Below are 23701 nucleotides of genomic sequence, written 5' to 3' on the forward strand. Positions count from 1 at the left end.
TGCCCAAGCATGAACTTTAAAGTCTAAACGAAAATTATATAAAAAAAAAAAAACACTTGTACGTCAAGGGCGTGATAAAACAATATCATTTGCATGAACAGCACATGTTGATTCTCATACTAACACACAATGAAGTAACAAACTTGGTTCGATCAAGTATCAGTGTTTCATTGCATTGTTTCAAGTGTTGGAAAGTTGCTAAAATCAAAGTATAGTTTGCCTCACTAAACCGTCATTATCTTTGGGCTTCTGCGTGGATGACTTTGTTGGTTATGGGGGGGGGGGAGTGAAAACAGGTGGCTTCACAAGTATTTGCTTGCCTAATTCGGGCAAACATTTTTTCTTGCTATACAAACACTTGCCCGACTTTGGTTTTCACTTGCCCCCTGGCAATCAGCCCAGCAATTATGTAGCATCTTGCGAATAAGAAACAAAGTTTAAGTTGTCATTGTTACTTTCTCCACAAGAAATTTAGGAAAAGCGGGTTGAGTTACCCCTCAAAGTTTTGTTTTTTCTTACCAATGTCAAAGAGAAGATCCTCTGGGCTTCCCTCGGCTACATCCAGAAAGGTAAGGATCGCTCTCAAGACCTGGACTGGATCAGAGATCTGGGCCAGGGTCTGGGTGAGCTTCTCCCTGAAATCCTGACTCGCCATCCTGCAGTATGCATCAATTGCAGTCATCATCTCGATTTAATAGCAATAACAACGATAATGGCTGAGATGACAATGAATGACAGCAACAATGGATGATCATATAATGATAATATAGTTATGATGATGATCATAATACTGATAATAAAGATAATGATAACAGTAATAGCAAATAACTGGTTGTATATAACCATTACAACTACACATCAGCAATGATTCATCTTAAACTACATGAATCTGTGCAAGAGTAATAGTCCATGACAGTTTGTAGGTTTTCTTTTGAGTTTCGAATGAGTGCAATGAAATAGAATTAACTCAACGATTAAGTAGAGATGACCAAGAATGAAAACAGGAAGGGAAAGAAGCACAAATCAGTAAGAAAGGAATGAAGAAAGACAAGAGGAGTGGAGAAGAAAGAATGAAAGAAATAAAGAATGGAAGATAGAAGGAGAGGGAAAGAAAGAAAGAAAGAAGGAATGTATGAAAGAAAGGAAAGCGAATCAGATAGTGAGTGTAGCATTCACCCTTGTTGGGTCAGGATCTTCCCTACAAGTTCCTGGGCCAGGTCTATGGGTCTCTCCAACTGCAGGAGCTGGTCCTGGATCCGTACCATCTCGGCAGTAGGGACCGCCGAGACCAGAAGTCTGAGGCACGTCTGTAAAGCCTGGATGTCCTGCAACAGGGTAGGGTCTGGGGATGGGACAAATCCAGGAATACACGAACAAAAATTTGATGATAATAGAAATCTTTTGTGTGTGTGTGTGTTTGCACCACATGGGATATGAGAGCTAATATCTGCAAGTGGTTCTGATTTCACAGAATTGCCTTACTGCTTCTTGAATCTTGACTAAAAAATAATTCCTTAAATTCAATGAAACTCTTGTGTCTTTCCTTGACTCTCAAATATCGATTCAATCTTGATTTTGTTTTTGACTTGACCCACGGCTAGACTCCTAAATTTCCACTCAATGCATAAATATTGACTCTTGACTAGACTGAATACTTTACTAAGAAATATTCAGTGACTCCTGAAACCTGTTTTCCCTTTCATATGTAGGTAAAATTTTGAATCTTGACTAAATTCTTGAATGCTACCATGACCCTGGAATCGCCCCCTCACCCTGAATCACGGCTTAATTCTTGAATTCTGACTTGACTTGACTTTCAATCATGACTTCACTCAGGAATTCTGACTTGATTCTCAATTGTGACTAGCATTCTTGAACCATGACCTGACTCTGGAGTTCTGACTTGACTCTTGACTCTGACTCTTGACCCCGGCATCATGACTGGACTATAGAGCTTTTACTTGACTCTTGACAAGCATCTTGAGTCATATCTCGACTCTCAATCTTTACAAGACTACTGAAGACTGTCTTGCACAACTATGAGCTGTACTCAAGCACGATGTAAACTTTAAGCCCCAACTCTGCTTCAAAGTGTTTTCAGTGGTGGACACTTCATAAAAAACTCTCAGTAGGTGAGGTCAGACTGGCAAAAGATCAAGAAGATTAAATTCGCAACCTTTAAGGTTTTGCCAGCGTGACCGCAAACTTCCCGCAAAACTTTTCGCAAAACTTCTTGCGAAACTTCCACTCCAACTAGGGATATTTCCTTCACCCCCGCCAAACTTCTCAATATGTTTGCGGGTGGCGTTTCCAAAGTGCGAGGCCATTGTCATGTACAGATGTGCGTTGTTACATCACTATCACTAGCCATCGGACGGCGCACTCTTTCTCCTTTCTTGCGCGCGCGTACCAACGACCCAAACTTCTTGATCCAAGTTTGGCTGCCAGTGTGACCGCACGATAAAACATCGCAAAGACTTCCCGATGCTGAACTTCTCGATCTTTTGCCAGTCTGACCACACCATTGTGAAAAACTGGTGGGGGGGAAGGACGTTTGATTTCTCACCCTGATCCTCCATAACGATGTCAAGCTCCTCAAAACTAAAGTTGCTCCTGCCCCCAAGGTACAGATCTTCAATAATTCCAGCAGGCTGGAGCAAAGACACCAGATTCTGTGGGAAGAGAAACAAACATGTCTGATGAATGATTTTGTTGAAATGAAGACAAGGAGAAGAAGGAGAAGGAAGAGGAAGAGGAGGAGGAGGAGGAGGAAGGAGGCATATGAAAATGTCATCGTTATTTTGAGATACCATACTGGTCAAAATTAACCTTTGCATTTTGCTCACCAATCCTTTCAGTTAATTGCACAGAGAATGTTCAGTTCACTTTATACCTTCCTTTCCATGTAAGTATTCTTATACTTCTCCTCTATCACACTGCGCAAAAAAAAAAAAAAAAATGTAGAAGTAGCCATTATTATTAATTACCCATCCTAAAGATACTTGTACAGATACAAATATGATGCCACTGAAGATAACTGTATAAAGTGAAAATGTATTTTGAAATGTTGATGTGAAGCTTAAATTCACTATTTTCATCATTTACTATCCTCAACATAAATATATCTTTCCTCCCATTTGTTTCATTTGTATTCATTTCCTGTGTCCAAACATCCTAATATATCATCACAACCTTAGCTACACAGACAGTCAGTAGACTTACCTTTTTGATGAGGCAAGGCATGCTCGTGTTTGTGTCCAGGAAGAGCCCCAACGGTTTATTCGCAACCTGTTGTGTGGAACAATACAGAAAGATAACATATGAGGAAATGGAGAAATGCACATTATACAGGGCTCGACACTAACGGTGGCCCGGTGGCCCGGGGCCACCAATCGGGCCACCAAAAATGAAGGTCGGGCCACCAAATTTCAGAAAAGGGCAAATTTGGTGGCCCACCTCGGGCCACCAAAATTTTTTGAAAAGTGTGTCAATAAATTTGTAACTTTTTGCCCCGGAAATGCATAAATGCATGCAGTGAGTGTGCGACTTATTTTAAAAAATGGACTTTTATCAATGTTTTTTTTTTTTTCCGGGCCACCAATTTTTTCTCTCGGGCCACCAAAAATTTGAAATTGATGATTTTGGTGGCCCCATCGGGCCACCGAAAAATGAAGTTAGTGTCGAGCCCTGCATTATGGATATATGGGTATAAAGAAATGAAGACACAGGCATAGATATTGCACTTCACTCAAGTATGCAAAGCATAAAAGACATACTGGATCGTCCCTACTATCCCTTGAAATTCCATAATACGTCTGTGACGCGCCTGTGAAACAGATATAAACTTTTCACTAAGTTTTTGCAAGTAACATACTATGGCTGCAAACACTCATCCTTAGAAATAGGGGAGATTCCAAAGCGCAATCAGGGAGATAACACTTGTGTGTTACAAGCATCTCAATCGTAAAAAGATAATTCCAAAATCAGGAAGATTGTTGTATTTGCTTCTCCTGCCATGAAGAAATATTGAAGTTTTCAGGAAGTCTCCTGAAGAATCAGGGAGGGTTGACATCTCTGTCTAAAGCCTTCATTTTTGAGAAATTTAAAATAAAATCTCACAATAATATCACCAGCATACCTATATGTCATTGGTTTGACTGCATAATAGTTTATGTGCCATTTTTTAACATTTCAAAGTAAGTCCATCAGCAAACAAAGCAAAATAAAACCTTTCCTAGATACCTCACTCGTTGAATAACATGGAATAGTAATTCTTGAAGTCGTGATTGAAAAATATCCAATATTTCCTATATTCTTAGTTTCTCACCAGGTTTGATCCTAAATATCTCAAATTGACATGAGTGGAGTTAACTCGTTTTGCTATAAAAGTCTTCAACTGTACCTAGTGGTACTCTACACAGCAGTCCAGGAATCTAATCTGGTCATGCCCTGTTCCACAATCTGCCTATACTCCTCCAGGGAAAGAGTTAACACATTAAGCTATCAAACTCTTCAACTATACCTGATGGTACTCCACACAGCAGTCCAGGAATCTAGTCATGCTCTGTTCCACCAGCTGTCTGTACTCCCCCTGGGAGACCTCTCCTCCACCAACTCGCTGCTGGATCTCCGTTTCCACGACGATGGAGGCATCCTGCCGGAGTACGGCAGGGTCCGGGAGGTCCACGTCCATCAAGCTACCAACGTCTGTCCCCGTGGAGCGGCTGTATGTCTGCAACAAAGAATGCTATCATTAAGAGCTACAGGACGACTCATTAAGAGAACAGGGTCCTGTTTTATGAAAGATCAAATCGATTTTAAATTTCCTTAACACACAGGCTGCCACAGACCTATCATAGAAATCAACTTTATAATCAATCTTAACTCTTCATAAAACATGGCCCACATTTTATGCCATATTTTTCACAACATTAATTTTTTTTTCTTGCAAATGTCGCAAGCTAGGTGCTAATAGAACTCTGATCCCGGCACGAATGTGACATACAAGGGGACATTCTGCCACTCACTACTCCCTGATCGGGATTTCAACCACTAGTGAAATTTATGGGAAGTCCCAATTCATGAAAAAATTTCAACTCGCTACATATACTTGTATGCTGCTTATAGTAATCTATTATGCATTGAAGAGCATGTTACCTCCAAAGCAAATATAGCAACAAAGGAGACAAGATAAATTAATATTTTTGAGGAAAATGGGACAAGTTAACATCTTAAAACTTACAGGACAATCATCAAAGAGAATCACCTCTTGAAAGTCACAAACAGAAAAAAAAAAGAGTGGTGAAAAATCTGCACTAGAAATGTTGTCAAGAAACTTTATGTTTCGGTACACATTCATATTTGTGTGTGTGTGTGTGTGTGTGTGTGTGTGTGTGTGTGTGTGTGTGTGCTCATACTTACATGTAGAGCCTTGAGGATGGTTTGAACTGAGAACCTGCCAGGCTTGAAGATGTGGTCGAGGTACGCCTCCTGCAAGAAGACGGAAAATGAAGGGGTGATGCACATAATCCTCTATACCAGACCTTGAGCCAGCATGTGTACGGTGTGGCCTAGTGGATTGTTTAAAAACTCTCTCATTCTAGGAAGGTTGAATGTTCAAGCCTTGCCATAGCACTTGTTTTTATAAAGCAAGACAATTCACCCATGACACCCCTCTCTACGAAATTGTATCAATGCTGGGCTAACCTCTGTATACTGTACAATAAAAAAAAAAAACAAAAACTGACATACAGTCAAACCTGCCTTAGCAACCACCTCTATATAGCGGCCACCTGTCTATAGCGGCCACTGAAAAATCCCCCCCAAGAGAAAAGTCCTGTTAAAGATCCTGTGAATAGCGGCCATCTGTCTAACGCGGCCAGCGGCCACAAATTTTGTTTCCCGCGGTAGTTTTTAACCTCTTTATAGCGGCCAAAGAGCTGATAATTCAGCGCGTTTTTCTGCTTTTAGTAGCCGTGCCAGTCATTCATGGGCAACGTTCAGTGATCGCCATCGCTGCATTCATCGCGCATTTAGTATATCAAGCTTCCTTCACAACTGTACACATGCTACTGTGCAACAATAATTATTCCAAGAACACCGGCATTGTTCAATGCATGAAACACATGTGTATACGTACACACATAATATGCACATGTACGTACCCGGTATTTATAGATATATGTGACCCTGCACCTCAAAACAAACAAAAAGTCGCCAGACATGAATTTTTAGTTAAGACCATATTCTGAAAGAGCAGACTTTAAGCTTTAAAATGATGTATAACTCAAATCAAATGGACTCTCCTAACCTATCTAAATATTGGAAAGAAAGCACAAACTGAGGAAAAGTGTGAACTGAGAAAAGAGGCTCTGAAGTACAGTGTCTATTCAAGCGCTTAATCTTTACCAAACCGTGCTGGCTGTGCCATGAATGGGACAAAAAACAGGAAGTAAACCACCAGAGTAGTAACAATGAAGGGATTACCAGCTTAAACTGAAATTAAGCATGCCTCATTAACACATTCTTTCCATAATTAATGCCAACTTTCAAAGCAGTAGCACTATCCTTTCAAAAGTTATTAGAGTGGGAAGGGAAGAGTGTGGACAAGGTTTTTCAGAAATGAAAAAGGAATTCTAAAGACACACCTAATCACACTATTCTACCAAAAATGTTTTAGATAAACTGCTAAGAAAACACACTTTCCATTCTGTTTTATGATACCAAATTTTAGGATAATGTAAAAGAAGACCCGCTCTTTCAGAAAATATGAAAAAGTCAAGTTCGGCTAGGTTGACCCATTTCACTTATTTTCAGTCCTCACGCAAAATCAGTGTGTGCGACTTTATGTTCGTTTTGAGGTGCACGGTCACATATACAACGATGATACATGTACATTTGTAGGCAATATACGCAAAGTTGGATAACCTATCTATAGCGGCCACCTGTCTATAAGGGCCACTTATTCCGTTTCCCTTGGGTGACCGCTATAGACAGGTTTGACTGTACAGCAATAAAACCATACACACACCAAACAAAACACTAAAATCAAAGAGACCAAATGAAAATTCAGATTGGGAAAAAAAAGAACATATTTGCGACAAAAATTGTAACATGACACACATTACATATGGGAAATACATTTTCAAAAAATATTTCACAATGTCAACTCTAAATAAAATGTATCTATCTTCAAGTTGTTACAGGCATAATTGTGACAGATGATATAATTCCTTCTCTACTTACTATAAAAAGAACACTTTCGAGTCACACAGAATGTTACAGAGTGGACTTACCCTGGGGTCAAGGGACGAGGAGACCTGGATGTCGGTCAGCTGGTCATTCTCAAGGTACGTGGGCTGCCATCCTTCTTGACCAGGTCTGAAATGACCATAGAGAGAAAAAAAGGTGGACTCATTGGTGCAGTTTAGCAGCTAATTAGCCTTTTTCCAAGGCCCATACACTATTTAATGAGGCAGAAACAGATGTGTGAGCATGAGCAATCACTTGTGATCTGCAAATGAGAGCATTTTCATGAGCCTGGAGAGAAGTCTAACAGGTGCATTGTCTTAACTGAAGAGTTCAGACGGTCTCTCTGACTGATACAAATACAATGCTCATCCATTTGAATGGGAGAAAAAGTTGTCCCTGACCCCTCCCGATCATTTTAAAGCGGTGACCACTATACTCCATATATCCATCATAATGTTGTTAAATGCTGGTTGGTAACGCTGGGAGCAATTTTTAATTATTCAAAAAACCAGGACACGAAATGCTGACAGGTTTCTAAAGGTGTTTCTACGAGGGCTTGCCTCTCCCTGGTGCACTGACTAGTCTCGTGTGAAGACCCTCTGCTCACACAGCAGTAAGTGGGTCTTTCAAAGAGGCTAGCAATTAATCTGAATTAATTCCTTACACAGTGGCACACACACATATGTATACACAGACAAAGAACTTCGTAAAACATCAATGTGCGATAGTGAACAAATGACGCACAGGTCTGAGAGCGTCAGGCGGAATTGTGTGCACAAGGTAACTATGGAATGCTTAACCCACGAGGCTTCCCCTCGTGGGTTTAGGCTAAATTCCATAGTTACCGCATGCACACTATATTCTGACTGATGCACGAAAAGACATGTGTGTCATCTGTTTTATAGAATGGGTAATTTTCTTGCCAAAAACCCATTTTTCTATCGTGTTACCCAATGACAAATTTACTGGACGCATTTCCTTTTGGCTTGCCATACATGAGAGCCCGAAAACCATGCATCAGTTTTTACTGGACGCATGGTTTTTCTTCAGAACCATGCATCCCGTAAAAACTGATGCATGATTGTTTTAGCCAATAGGCGTCTCATACTGAGTGCGCGAACGCTTGCTTAGTGCGCGAACCTTTGTTACAAGTGCGCGTACTATTGCTACAAGTGCGCAATAACATGCTTACCACTGTGACTCAGCGTGCGGCCAGCACAAAATTAACACATAGCTCCCGACCAATGAGATCGCAAGATTCTCGCTACCCATTCTTTAATAGATGTACACACTTTGAGGTCGTATTACGTGATATAATAATAATTATAATATATGGAATCTTACATGCACACATAGTATTTACTGTATACGCCATTAAATTTCTGGTAGATATATTTTCATGGATTTTGTCGCCAAGTCGATAGTCATTTTGCTGCACCAATAATACCTCAAAGTATAATACAGGACTCTACTGGGCACACAAAGGCCCTACCACCCACTGGCACTCACTCTGAGTAGCACGTTGCCTTGACAACCGTGCCTCCATCCGGCAGCACCCACATGGCGAGGAGGTGCGACGCGGTCAGAGTGAAGTCCACCAGGGTTTGACCTTTGACATCGTGGAGGGTGGTCACATGGTGCAGGCGGGTACTGGCCATCTTGCCACTGCTGCTCCAAAATAAGAAACTGGGCAGGAAAATGAACAACTGATAAGTCTAAAAATTCATCTCATTCAGCCAGGTACAGACTTACTCACGCACAAATGTCCACTTTTACAGTATATGTGGATTGAATCTTAGCCAAGGGATATTTTACATATTTCTATTTTTTTAAAATGGTATTTCTACCTTTCCTGAAATACATATGTGTGTAGTATACAATTTTGGGAAAAGAAACAGTATTTTCTATGGAACTTGCAGTTTTTGGGGTAAATACAGTACAAAATACTGCAAAAAAGAAGAAGTAATAGTTGGAATTTTTATGTACTGACTGTGTGTCCAGAGCTCAACACTTTTTTTTTTCTCTCTAATGATCCTTTCAGGGCTACAAAAATCTATGAAATTGAAATTCTTTTGGCCGGAAAAAGAAATGTAGTGCCTAAAAATAAAAAGAAACATAAAAATTCATTTTGAATGTATAGCTGCCAGATCAGGCCACCAACAAATAGCCTTTCGACAAATTTGGTAGCCTGGCATTAATTTTTAGTGGCCACAGGTTGGCCTCAGAATACTGCTAATGTTGAGCCCTGGTGTCAATCCAACATTTTTATCTTGGTTTCACTCACCAGGGAGAGGTCAGCCACCGCCAGGAAGACGCCCAGGGTGAGGCTGTGGGAGCTTGAACGCTGAACCAGCCGTACCTCATGCCTCAGGATCGGTTGGTCCTCGCCGCCGCCCAGACCCTCGGGGAGGAAGCTGGTCAGGTCGGAGGTCAAGAGGCAGGTCAGAGTCTGTAGGGTCACATGTAAAAATGGAAACGAAGAAGATGGTATAGGTTTAATTTTCAAATTCATTTGTTTGGGGTTTTTTTGTGACCACTCCACTGACAGATGGCTCATAGACCTGGTAGCCTGAGAATACCATGTAATGGGAAGTCTGGCTGACTGGGATATTATATTCATAAATCCCTGTAATGAAATATAAACATTTTTATCACTAATCTCTATGTAGCCACACATACAGCCAAGGAATCTTGACAGGAGTCGGACGTAACCAATGGGCGCACAGTTTGAAGCACATATTTGCTGACGGCCAATTCTACTCTTGCAGGCTGGCGCTATTCGCGGTTTTCGAATGTACCCCGGTTGGCAGCAAATTATGATCAATTCCATCAGGCCAACCTTCCCTTCCAACACTACCAGGTCTATAAAATTCACACTGAAGGACTTATATGTGTAGGCAATGAAGAAGCACTTTGGCTTTGTTGCGGGCACAACTGTTGCAGCCACGGGGCACTTGAACCCGGGACCTTGTGATTGAGTGCTTGCAGTCTAATCCACTGAGCCACCACAGCTCTGCCGTGATGAAGAGAAAGAGAGACTAAACACCATAACAGGCAAATCAAAGCTGAAGGCAACATACCAAAACAAAGAAGCGATGACAAGAAGAACCATTATTATTAGGATGGGATGAAGGCTTATGGGTGAGGAACTCAAAAGATGTCCACTAGCATAGAGCAACCTTCACCCTACCAAATTCACAGGAGAGACACACGGACGTTGAAGGATGATAGGAAGAAAATTTATTGGAAGACAGGAATTCTACATTGAGAATTGAAGAAAAAATATGAAAGGGCAAAACTGGGCAACAATTCCCAGAATGCTACAACAGTGGGTGATATGTTTACGGTTACCAATATGATAGAATATTCCATATATTTGCTGATTATGTAATCAAATGTTGTAATCCATTGTGATGTCACAGAAGTAATATTTTTATGAATGTAAACAAAGCATGATTCAACTGTGCATTTGTGATGCACACAAGTGACAAATAAGACCGACCACTAAATTTGATTGAATCGATCTTACAAAACTAGATATATCGCTACGGCTACTGATATGCCTCCGCCATAATGCATGGTTCTCCTAATAGGTCTATAGTACAATGTCTTGACAATGTGTGATGACAGTTTCACACAATTGGCAAAATATTAAAATGACAGGTTTGACACAAATGTGCTGAATGTTCACTTTTTCTAGAACTAGGTTCAATTGGATGAATGATTAAAATGTCAGAGTGCAGGTATTTGGGGAACTGATGATTTTTACTTGACTTTTGACCCTTTTATAAGTCTATGCATTGAGTAATTTTCAAGGTATTGAGAAAAAGCATAATTTCAGTATCAAATGGGAAAATAGCATTATCTAAACCTGGCCTTTGACCTTTGATCTCACAGTTCCAAAGAGAATCACTGTTAGGTTGAACATGCATAAATATGTAAGTTTCATGACGATACCTTGAGTTACTTTCGAGATATGGAGGAAAAAGTGCAATTTAGCACTTTCACTTGACCTTTGACCTTTTGGCAAGAAACTTCCCCAAAAATATATATTGGGTAATACATGCCATACATCAAGTTTGAAAAAAAAAAAAACCCTTCAGGCATATTGCATTTTAAGGAAAGTAGTGATATTTTGAGGAGTTGACCTTGACCTTTGACCCCTGACCTTTGACCCATGACCCCAACTTCCCTAGATAATCACTGCCCATCGGTACAAGCATATATACTAAGTTCCATGAAGATACCTTGAACCATTTGCGAGATATGGAGAAAAACATGAAATTTCAAATTTTTTTTCACAAAATAACCTGTGACCTTTGACCTTTGACCCTGTGACCTTAAAATCCACACAAAGTATCATCCCCCAAGGATATACCCTCATACCAAGTTTGATGTAAAACCACCACACGGTTCTTGAGATATCGACAAAAACAAAACGGGACGGACGGACGTACGGACGGACGGACGGACGGACGGACGGACGACCCGAAAACATAATGCCTCCGGCCACTTCGTTGCGGAGGCATAAAAAAAGGATGATGCAACCATTAGCATTGCTCTTGCAAACAAAATACAATAAAGGGTCAATATAAATGTCTTCCATGAGGTGACACGACATTTGCTCCTGTGACTATTGCTCCTGTCTTATTATTTCCAAGGACTTAGGGTTAGGCTTAGGGTTATGATAGGGTTTTACATTTAGTTTGATGTGAGGATTAGGATTAGGGTTATGTTTGTGGGTAGAATTTATGTTTGGTTTAGCGTGCAAAAATTTCATGGGAGCAATTGTCGCTGGCAAATGCCATGGAACCCTTCCAGGAAGGTAGGAATACAGAAATAAAAGAATATGACGTATCTGGTGGGTTAAGACACGTACCTTGCAGGACCATATCCTCAGCTTGTGGTCCCGACACACACAGAAGGCCATGAGGTCCTGGCCAAGGGGACGGACGGCCACACTTTGGGCCAGATACACAGCGTCCTGGCCCCTCCTGGACAAAGGAATAAGATTTTATGCCAAAATACTTTGTTAAAAGAAAAAGAAACAAGAAATAAATATTAAAGATAAAGTCAGCACTACAGACGTTGCATTCTTCAAGACGTGAATCTACTTTACTCTGAATTTACCATTAAATACATGTACAACATGACAACCTGTTCCAAATAATTCTAAAGATATTTTATCATTTTGCGGGTTTTTATTTGTGTGTGTGTGTGTGTGTGTGTGTTTGTGTGTTTGGTTTTGTGAATTTGTTTCTTTTGGTGGAGGGTTGTTGTTGCTGTTGTTGCTGTTGTTGTTGTTGTTGTTGTTGTTGTTGTTGTTGTTGTTGTTGTTGTTGTTGTTGTTGTTGTTGTTGTTGTTGTTGTTGTTGTTGTTGTTGTTGTTGTTGTTGTTGTTGTTGTTGCTGCTGCTGCTGTTGCTGTAGTTGTTTCCATTTTTTTTTTTTTTTTTTTTTGGTCACAGCTTGGCTTACCTGATGGCACTGGGCACCAGTCCGGTCCAAAGTCTTTCCATAATGGAAGATTCCCTCACCTCATGCTGGGCGGTGATTCCTGTGGGTGTCGAGAGTAAAAGTTCTGAACTTGTATTTTTACCATTGCCCTTTTCTGCTCATGGGCTCGATCACGCCAGCAATTCTTAGATTTGAATCCATCAAATACCAAGTATGACTTGTAGCACAAGAGTTCTGGACAGACTTCACCATGCAAACCGATTGTTTATGTATACTTACAGCCAAAGAATCGCAACTAGAGTAAACCATTAGGCAGTCCTTCAGGAAGAACTTACAATCATCAGTCCTGTGGTTGTATGCTTACAAACATCCACTGCTTCTTTTGTATCAATACATCATTTAGTTCAATTCAATTCCATCGAAACAATATCTGTGTCTTTGGTGATACTTTATCATATTTTGATTTCTAACGGAGCAAAACTAAGCAATGGAAGGGGAAAAAAAAAGCAGCAAGGCAAATATCTTGGCTAGACTTCCAACCTCTCAAACCGAGTGGAGCCATCTTCACCAGGACCAGACTGCCGCTGCGGGCGGCCAGGGCAAACCAAGCCTCCCCCTCCGCGGTCAGCCACGACCCGCACGCCTGGAACTCGTACGGCTGCGACCCGGACTGTGCGATTTCATGGATGTTGGAAGGGTCGCGGAAGTCGGTCACAGACGCCTCAGCGAAGATGGATGGGAGATCAGGAGTCCCATGCTGCCTTGACTCCTGCAGGGTAGTGAGAACAGTAATTCTTTTTGGAACCAGGAGTTCAACTACACAACAGTTTTTGCTGTGCTACCCCAGAGTAACAGGCAATTTGACCTTTTTGTCTCGTTGGTATTCATCTGTTTACATTTTTGTTTGTGCCATGAAATATATGAAGGAGCGAGAATTGTAAATTCATTGGAAGGGACAGGGAGTAGGGATATATGGGAACAGATATCGGGAGATATAAAAACAATAGTCTAATGTTTTCTTTAATATGATATACTGAGATTTGATAAGTCCCTAATATTCAATTTTACAACATCTGCTGATGAGACTTCACATGTAGGATTTTACACTACAATTTTAGGAATTACTTGACGGAAATATTATCAAATATTTTCAATACAAGTCTACAAGAAATACATTTTTCTTTTCCTGAACTCATTTGCTTCATCATTTTTGCCTTTTCTGAAGTCAGTTTCAGTAAAGTCAGCCTAAAATAAGCCTTGCAATGTTATGCAAACAAAGTTTATCTCGCCCTCTGTATTAAGCTCAAAGGAGCAAGATACACTGTAGGTCTCAGATTACACAGTAACACCCACTAATCTTTCCATGAAATAATAGCCACAGATATGTCTTCTGAATGGCCCAGGAATGAGTCTTGAGAAGGCAAATATATAATTATGTATGCACTGAATGGCATGGTATAAAACCAGTTTGTCCATCCCCCACCAACATGGTATTAAATTGTTTGGGGCGGGGGGAAAAAAAGCAATTGCTTTGTGTTAAAGAGACAATGATTTGCATCATTTTGTCATGATGAAGACATGCTTTACAAAACTGTATTATATCAGCATATAATCGATATTGCTTCAGCACTGAGACGTTCAAGATTTTGGTGAAAAGTGAAACATACCAACTTGGTGAGCTTGTTTGGGTGCGGAAAGGCAAGGCGGTGGACGGTGGTAAACGTGGCCACGAGTACGACGATGTGAGCGTGGGTCTCATGGATGGACACCCGGGGGATAATGGGGGATCCCTGGAAGTTCAGCCGCAGGGCGTTGCCATGGAGATTGTGGTTGAGGGAGCACTCCACCAGCTCCACACGGTTTTGAGACGTGCACCTGTTTGGATGCGAAGAAAAGAGCAAGTCACATACATGTATGTAATCTTATGGTGTTTTGCTTTTCAACCATTTTGGCAAATCACCCTCTTATCAAGGATTCAAAGACATGTTATGACTGAACAAAATAAACAACAATCTACATAAAAAGTAAATGGTACAAAAATCATCTAATTAGAGCAGTTATTTAATAAAGAACAGGAAAAAGTGTCTCATAACTCATCAAAAAATATCAACATTTTCCAACAGTAGTCATCTTATATTTTTGGTGACAAGGGGCTTAGTGTATTATGGCCCATCTCAAGTCGCAAATCGTACCCCACAACAAAGTGTACCATGCTGGAGCAAGCCAGACTGTCCAGTGCCAAGGTGGCATCGTCTGGCTCTGATCAGCAAGTGTTCAGCGTCCCTCGTAAAAAGCATGGCTCATACTGGACACCTCAATAATGGCCTCAATATTTCAGGGCAAATTAGCATACTATTTACAAGGCTGCACACTAACAATTTTTTTTTTCTACTGGTCCACCCTGTCCCTGTCAGACCATTAGATACACGGCTTTTTCCTTGTTTGACTGGTCTAAATAAAAAATCTACTGGTTCTATTTTCTTTTTTAACTAGCCCCTACAATGCTATATATCTTTTAGCAGTCATGTCGGACCAGTAAATTTAGCATTTCCTGAAAAATGTCAGCCCAACGGTGACTTTCACTGGTCTGGGATCATGGGACCGGCACCAGTATTGTTATACCAGATTGTATTCCTTTAAGTATTTAGTTGTCATCCTACCACAGGGGAAACTAAAGGTGGTCCACCATAGCATGCTTCCCGACTTGGTTCAGTATAGCAGAGATGTAAACTTTAGTCTCATTTCAAGGCACGATCAGGCTCACTCAAGCACGCTTTAAAAATGGCGTCTCAATGCACCTATGTATAGAATCATACCAACCGAAACACCTGTGTATACAGCTTGGCAACGGGTCTGTTGCAATCACTTTTGCTTCGATTTCCTTTTTGGTGTACATATAGTACTCAGTAACTGACTGGGTGTCTGTAGCATTTTTGCAACTTTTGAAATTCTATAAAAGGTGGATTATAAACTATTTCATATGAAAGAAAAATATGTCATTAGCATATATTTCAAATTTCATGGCAAAATAATTATTCTATCTCGAGAAATTCAACTTTCAAATCACTGCAATATTACAACTTTTTTTTGACGAGCACGCACGAAAATGTGTCCAAATCATGTTTGCAAACAAGGCCGATAAGTAGCATTCGCGTGCAGATCGCCAGCAACCGGTTAATGAGCGTACAGCGGATTGCTAAAACGCGTAACCAGCGCAGAAGCCACTCCCCCTCGTGTCGTCATAATACATGTTGTGCGTACGTATACAGCGCTCAGCGTTGTGAATGAATACGAAGCGCATGCATTCCGGCCCAGCCAACATCGGCGGACGAGCTAGCGAGCGTGCATTTGAGTGTATTATTGTTACTACCTACACACTGTACACACGCACTATATGCGCTACACTACGTACGTGTGTACACACGTACACAGCTGGCTACTGAATGCGACGACTACATAACACGTCGATGCTGTCGAGATCTATATGGCAGTTCATGTGAAAATGTTATATGGCTATTTAGCCATGAATGCCACTTTACCACCATTCGTGGCTGAAGAGTATAGCTTCCAAAATCGTTGCTTGCCCTTTTTTGTCGATTGGAAGTTCAGTCGAAAAAATCGGTATTTGTACCTACCTTCCACCGCGGTACCGCTTCACAATTGACTTGCCTGATATGGTGCGTTGTGTAGCCTAGGCCTATCTGTTGTGCTGCATAAGATCGCGAGAAAGACTGTAACTCGTGCATCGTTAGTGCACTTTTCTATTGAAGTATTAAAAAAATAAATATGACTCTACATGGTCATTCGTTTGGATTGCTAACTCATACATTGTAGGACCTGTTATGATCATTATCAATCCAGTAATAGAACATGTACTTTGACTACGATGAAACTTATGCGCCAGGTGGCTTACGAGCGTGTATACATACATGCACATTGTGAATGTAATGCTGGGCAATCGTAACCCCATAGAACTCAGTGCTGTAGAACTATCGCAAGCGAAGCAACGTGACAGCTCGCTAGCTAGCTCAGTCACTGTTTTCAGTGGCACAGGTGTGCGAGCGCGCACGTACTCGTAAGTAGACACACACACAGCGATCTAGCGAACTACAGTACATTGTATGTAGCTACGTGGCTACCTTGCGGCGGTAGACACACTGCTGACCTACACGTGCAGGTCTGTGAGATACACACACACACACACACAGCGCGCGAGCTAGCTGCATGCGCGCCATGTGGCGGCGAATGCGTGTAGATTTACATATGTATGAGCGTATTTGCTCGGACGTTACTATGGTTGTTGCATACGAAGCCACGCCTAAAACGTTCGCTGAGATCAAAAAGTTATTGCAAGGGGTATCTTCTAGGCAATATCCCCGGTCCAAGACGTGGAGCTAGCGAAAAACCGACCTCGCCATCGGATTCAGCACATCCTAAACTACTCGCATGCCACACGCTGGTACATGTAGCGAAGCAGACGCCGAGATATCGAGATAGGTGTGATTCTAACGACATTTACACCAATTTATCGTCGGAGTCATGTACCAGCGCTTTGATAGATTATGGAGCAAAACTTCCTCTTTCATATGATACCAAATTTGTTAGGATTCGATAGCGGCATGGACCGGGGATTTTGCAATAAATGCGATTTTTTAGCACAAAACGCGGGGTCAAAACAGCGTAGGCGCGCGACTCCATTGTGTTCTATGGGGCTTGCGTGTTGTAAGATAGGGGCGCGTTTTGTCCGAAGGTTGGCAGTGCGCGATCAGGACCCACTGGAACTCACCAGTAGATGAACCTGTTGGCGGTGACACTGTTGACCTTGTTGCTGTCCTTGAAGGCGAAGCCGCCAGCGCTATCAGCAACATTGACATCCTGTAGGACACCTTGAGAGCCTCCTATTGAATTGATTTTGAAAAATAAAAAAAAACAAAATATAAGCAATAAGCAAATTATTTAAAACGAATATTCGCAAGAATACTTGTTTTACTTTACTTTTTTTTTGTTTTTTGAAGGATTCCAAGAGTTTGCTTAACACAATTCTTTTTACTTCTGTTTTTGCATATTTGACAATGTTTGAAATTCACCAACTAGTTTGAGGAAAGTTTCGAGCAGGTTAACCCCAAGTTGGCCCAAACATGGAACAGAGGGTCATCATCTAACAAATTCATACATTAATGAAACTACACTCACTCTCACACTCTCTCTCTCTCTCTCTCTGCTCTCTCTTTGATCTCCAACAATCTTTTCTTCAAGAGGAAACTATCTACTATGACTGGCTACTGTAAACTCCAGTATCAATACTGTGATCAAAGCATGACCTTCTTGTGCATGTTGTGCAATTGTGGTAATGAATAATAAAATAAAAATAAACCTCCTTACATCAACATAACACATCTAGTCCAAGTTCTATTCTACTTCACACAGGTCAGCACTATCAACAACAATGAAAAAGTTTCGAATTTTCTCTTCATTTTTTTAATTCTCGTTGAATGAAGAGTTAGGCAACATTTGTGTTTTGAATCAACAGCCTGTAGCCTTTCTCCTGTCTCATACAGAAGTGCCTGCATCTGCCCCTTGATTAGTACAGTAGTAGGGCCTAGGTTACAATTGTATCATGTCTGCAAAGTCCCATGCGTGTAGAAATTAGAATGTCATTATTACACATACAATGCGCCCAGAATCACAATGGCGTCCGGTTATACTGTACCACATCTGTATACATGGTATACAGCCAACTTAACAGCTTTATAACATTTTTTGGTGAGATAATAACTCAATGAGAAACCTCTTATGAAAGAGCATGTAATTTCAAATTCAAGAAGGATTCAACAATTTATTTGATGAGAATTGGCCTTGAATTGGCCGAGATATCCCAAAAAGCGATAGACCTAACCGTTACTAACAAGGTTAATAAAATTGACGGGCCACAACTTTCATTAGGATCGCTTTATTTTTCCTCGTTTTTTAGATATCGTCAGCATTTTAGTCAGTCATTTCAAAACCAATTCCCATCAAATTTAAATAAACCCTTGATTCCCCTTCGAGTTCGAATTGATTTGTCAGAATTGTATACTCTTTATTAACTGCATTAAAATTACATGTAGAAACAAGATCTAACGTTAGATTCTAAGTTAGTATTTCATAGAGCTTATTAGAGGGATTTCAAATATCTCGCAAAACGTTACTACTGCACTGGCTGAATCCTCATGTCAACCAGTACTGTACAGTCCCTTTAAATTTGAATTTAGATATCTAACGTCAGACCAAAGACCTCTAACGTTAGAATTCTATATTTAGAATCTACACTGCACTGTGGGCTGTGCACTGACTGCAGCTTCAATGCCTTCAGATCAGAGCACAGTCTGTCTAAAATCATTCGACACGGTGCACGGTCAACTTTTCTTAGTACGTGGGACTACAAAACATTGATTGGACCCAGCAACGCACATGTGATATGAAGAGAATGACCCAAAGAAATTATGGTTTTCAAGATATTCTCTCGATTCAGTAATAGTAGTGAAACCCTTCATGGCATTATCGGCATATCTAAGAGCTGAAATTACCAGCATTGATCGTTAAATCTTTCCATCGGTGTGATTCTCCCCTCAGAATGAGAATTTCTCGAAGCGATGAGGAAAGCGCCATGTTTGACTTGGCGCCGTCTGCATGCTAGACTCATAAACCAGCATCTCTTTGCATGCAATGGGTGTCGCTTCCAGTTACAATACATGTACTACGCTGTATTATCAAAGAGATTTTTCGCCTAACTACCTAACTCACTTTAAAAACAAACAAACAAAACAAAACAAACAAACAAACAAACAAACAAACCTCACTAAAAGTTCTTTTTACTATATCACTTACCAACCTAAGGTAAGTGTCAACTAGAGCAACAAAAATGTACATGTATGTGTAGGGCATTGTAGGCCTACAAATGTACGTCTGTAAAATCTTTGCGTCTCTCATTTTCATTAACCTGGTGAAAATTCCTGCACCCCCTCCCCACTCTCTCTCAGCTGGGTTGAAGAGGCTTTCAAAATGAGTCAACAAAACTTGTCTTTTAAAAAAAAAAAATATTTTTCAGGCTTCTTTTTCACTTATTTATTTATTTGTATGTTTATCTACTTATTAATTTTACTTATTAACTAAATATCTAGGCCCCTACTTATTCATTTGCTTAGGATTTATTATTCATTTATTCAATTATACATACATTAATCTTATTATCTATATCATTTCATTTATTTCACTTGTCTATCGTGCGCCCCTCTTATTTTTGTTAAAACAAAAGAAATAAAAAGAACAAAACAAGGGGCGCATGCACCCCCCCCCCCTTTAATTTTGTAAAAGTGTCTCCCCTTTCCAGAATTCCTGGATCCGCCTCTGCTATTAGTAATTTACTTAATAATTCCTTTAGGTTTTATTATTTATTAATGTATGTATGTATGTATGCAGGCCCGTAGCCAGGATTTTTCAAGGGGGGGTGCGGTCACTAAAAAAACGGACCTTCGGTACCAATACCAATGATGACACACACACACACACACACACACACACACACACACACACACACACAATTATATATATATATATATATTCTTTGGACGACCGAACTACAAAAGTTGTATAAGAATTTGCGCGCGAAGCGCGCCGCAAATTGTGAATTTTGACTGTTTTAATGACGTTTTAAAGTCTCGAGGAAATTTGTATTTTTGTCTGTTGCATGCAATCGCGTTACGGTATTTCATCTAGGAAATAGTAAAAACTCATTTTGCCAGGAAGTTGCAAAGTTTAATTGTGTTCGAGACTCTGCGCGCGTAGCGCGCCGCAAAATTGAGAATAGTGATTTTCCTGGTGTTGTTTTAACTTTTATTTTTTCTATTGTATACCCGCGTTAGCAGGCCTGAAGCCAGGATTTTTAAAGGAAGGGGGGATTGCGTTAATTAATAAAACGGTCCTTTGATTCTGTCCCGGGAGGGGTAGCGACAACTAAAAGGTGGACACCATGCTCATACATGGACTTTCAAAATGGCCCCTAAACGAGTAATGATCATATGATTTTTTCGGGCCTTAAAAACAAGTATATTCCTTAAATGTTTCCTGCACCCTAAAGAAGTACTTCATCATGATTGAACAATCTACCATTTTCCCAAATTTCGGCCTTTTTGATACCCTTTGATTATATACGCTCGTACATCACACTTTCCATCTAATCCGTGAGAAAAAACGACCCCTATTACGCGTTTTCTTTAGCGAGTATGGTCACGGTGTCCACCTTTCAGTTGGAGTTTTCCATCCCATTGGATGCTGTTTGGAAGATGAAACATTCACTTTACTATACAGTATATCAGCCGTTGGTATGCGAGTTTGTCAAAAACGAAAATAAATAAGAAAATTTTTAAAACAAAATGAATTGTAAATGTGAACCATTTATATTTTGCCTCCTTGTGGTAGGATATTTCCAGCATTTCCGAACTTTCAAATAATCATTTTAGATTTAATAATATTAAAGGTAGTAGATCCGATTCGCAAACATCTCCAATATCAGTCAAATGTCATATTAACCATCATGCTAAGAAGGTTTTCTTTGTGAAATTTGGAGGTCAGTGAAATTCAAAAATTAAACATCCGTTAGCCATTGGAAGAAGTTGAGTGCAAATTCAGACCTCAGGCTTAGTGCTCAGATGTTTTCCTATTTGATTTGATCTGTCTTACTGTGCACACTAAGATACATACTGGAATGGTTATTTCTTATTAATTAAATAATAAAGTAGTAGCATATTTGGTTACTAGCTGTCTCTAGGCATTTTCGAATTTGGGCTGCAAAGAGATCCACTACCTTTAAGTTAGAAGAGAGATAAGTAAATAATGATAAAATAAACAAACAAAAAAGAATGAGTTTCTTTTGTAATACTATCTGACAAACTTTTTACTTAACCATTTTACTTCATAGCTCAGCACTTTCCATTCTCTCTCATACCCTCTTACCCATTACATTTAAATGAAATACAACTAAAATGAGTTTGCGTGCCTGCATTATACTCTTTGGAAATTATAAGTGAGAATGTTCTTAGGTTTTGGCTCACTTTAAAATGAGAACCAATAGAACTGTCACAACATGAGAAAATGTATAAGTAATAATCAACAGTACATTTCCGAATTTGGCCTGCAAAGAAATCCGCTACCTGTAAGTTAGAAAAGAGATTAGTAAATAATGATAAAATAAACAACAAAAAAGAATGAGTTTCTACCGCCGTATCCAGAACAGAGCCTGAAACGGTGCAGGCTCAAGAAATCGTTTGTACTAATACGTCTTGAAGTACTGTGTGATACTGTTGACTCAGACTTCTACAAAGCTGTAAGTGAGAATTTTAACCCAATCCGGCTCATTACCTGTGTTTTTTATGAAAAATATGAATAAAGAATGTAAATTAGATAACGACGCGTCACAATGCAGTCTAACGCTCTCACAATGTTATCATACATAAGGTTTTTCCCTGACTGTTTTTACTCCGGAGCTCTTGCAATATTCAGGCTTTTGTAATACTATCTGACAAACTTTTTACTTTACCATTTTACTTCATAGCTCAGCATTCTCTCTCATACCCTCTTACCCATTATATTTAAATGAAATACAACTAAATTGAGTTTGTGTGCCTGCATAATACTCTTTGGAAATTATAAGTGAGAATGTTCTTAGGTTTTGGCTCACTTCAAAATGAGAACCAATCGAACTGTCACAACATGAGAAAATGTATAACTAATAGAGAACTGGAGTAAGACAGGCCTTTCATTTTGTTTTGTCTCTCCTGATCGTTCGTAAGAAATGCTAATTCATGACCACCTTTTCACAATTTGATTGGAGCATGCATTCATAATGGAAAATAGTTGACATAATAATCTATCCCCAGGCATTATCATGCCAACATGTACTTATATATACATGTACTATATCTTTGTGAGACGTAGATATAAAATGTCTCAGGTTTTCGATTATAGTAATTTCGAGGAAATTTCTTTAATATTTATCATACATGTAAACTTAAGGCTATTAGATTTTCATCCACTTACCTCTGTTCCTGTGAAAAAATGCAAGTGTCAACCTCAATGTCATCCACGAATCGCACGTACTCGGGCGGCCAGTGGAAAAAAAAACACCGGTCACACGCGCCAAGGGCCATGGCATGCAGTGCCAATATAATAATAGCTCGCACAAATTGATACATAACATTTGTGTTTGTGTGCATGGGGACGATCCGATGGTTCATACAACAAAAGGGTTTCGTACAATTACTTTTAACATTGTTAAACGTACTCTTCCACATTTACGTAGCATATAATGTGTCTTTATATTTATTTGGATTGTTATCTTGAGAATTGCTAAAAACCGTTATTATGAAAAAGTGGACCTTTCAGAATTTGGGGGGGGGGGGGTGCGTACGCACCCGACGCACCCCCCCCCCCCCCCCCCCTGGCTACGGGCCTGATGTATGTATGTATGTACTTAGTATTCAATTAGGCCTATTCATTATCTATTTTACTTGTTACTATTTGTTTGGTCTTGGGAAAAAGAAATACACAAGGTAACATATAATTTGGTTCAGAGTCAGGAGCGTATAGAGTTCCTGTTTTAAAACATACAGAGCTCCATGTTAAGATATATTGCAACATTTAGTTTCAGCAGTAAAAACAATAGGCCTACCTAAAACAATGAACACCATATAAAGCATTCAAACAGGCAGGTAGGGCATTGTTCTAATAAAGTATAACAGCAACCATAAAAATGAAATAATAGGGTCGTATGAAAATAAACTTTAAAATGTCTGATTAAAACACAAGCACAATCAAGCCATGTAATTATAGATTAGCTTTAGAATTAAATGCAAAGGAAGTATGATAAACAAAACATTTTAACAAGCATACAAAAGAGCCACGTTTTTCAAAACTACCAAACAAAGGAGACAAAACAACATTAACAATTATCACTACAC

The 23701-nt window shown here is 39.8% G+C and overlaps 1 protein-coding gene across 1 annotated transcript in view; it reads right to left on the minus strand.

Moving 5' to 3' along the window:
• Positions 1-19379, minus strand: part of LOC139713175 (nuclear pore complex protein Nup160-like) — a 38465-nt gene extending 19086 nt beyond the window's left edge. The window contains 16 exon segments of the mRNA XM_071624922.1: positions 495-656; positions 1177-1342; positions 2567-2672; positions 3223-3288; positions 4523-4732; positions 5422-5490; positions 7296-7380; positions 8761-8900; positions 8902-8937; positions 9536-9700; positions 12131-12245; positions 12729-12807; positions 13248-13476; positions 14375-14582; positions 17494-17605; positions 19274-19379. Coding sequence (XP_071481023.1) covers positions 495-656; positions 1177-1342; positions 2567-2672; positions 3223-3288; positions 4523-4732; positions 5422-5490; positions 7296-7380; positions 8761-8900; positions 8902-8937; positions 9536-9700; positions 12131-12245; positions 12729-12807; positions 13248-13476; positions 14375-14582; positions 17494-17605; positions 19274-19355 — 2030 coding nt within the window. The 5' untranslated portion in view covers positions 19356-19379.
• Between the last annotated feature and the right edge of the window lie 4322 nt (positions 19380-23701).

This window comes from Diadema antillarum, unplaced genomic scaffold (assembly GCF_040938485.1).
Source record: "Diadema antillarum isolate AM-2024a unplaced genomic scaffold, OU_Dant_1.0 seq00001921_RagTag, whole genome shotgun sequence".
In the NCBI taxonomy this organism is placed as follows: Eukaryota; Metazoa; Echinodermata; class Echinoidea; order Diadematoida; family Diadematidae; genus Diadema; species Diadema antillarum.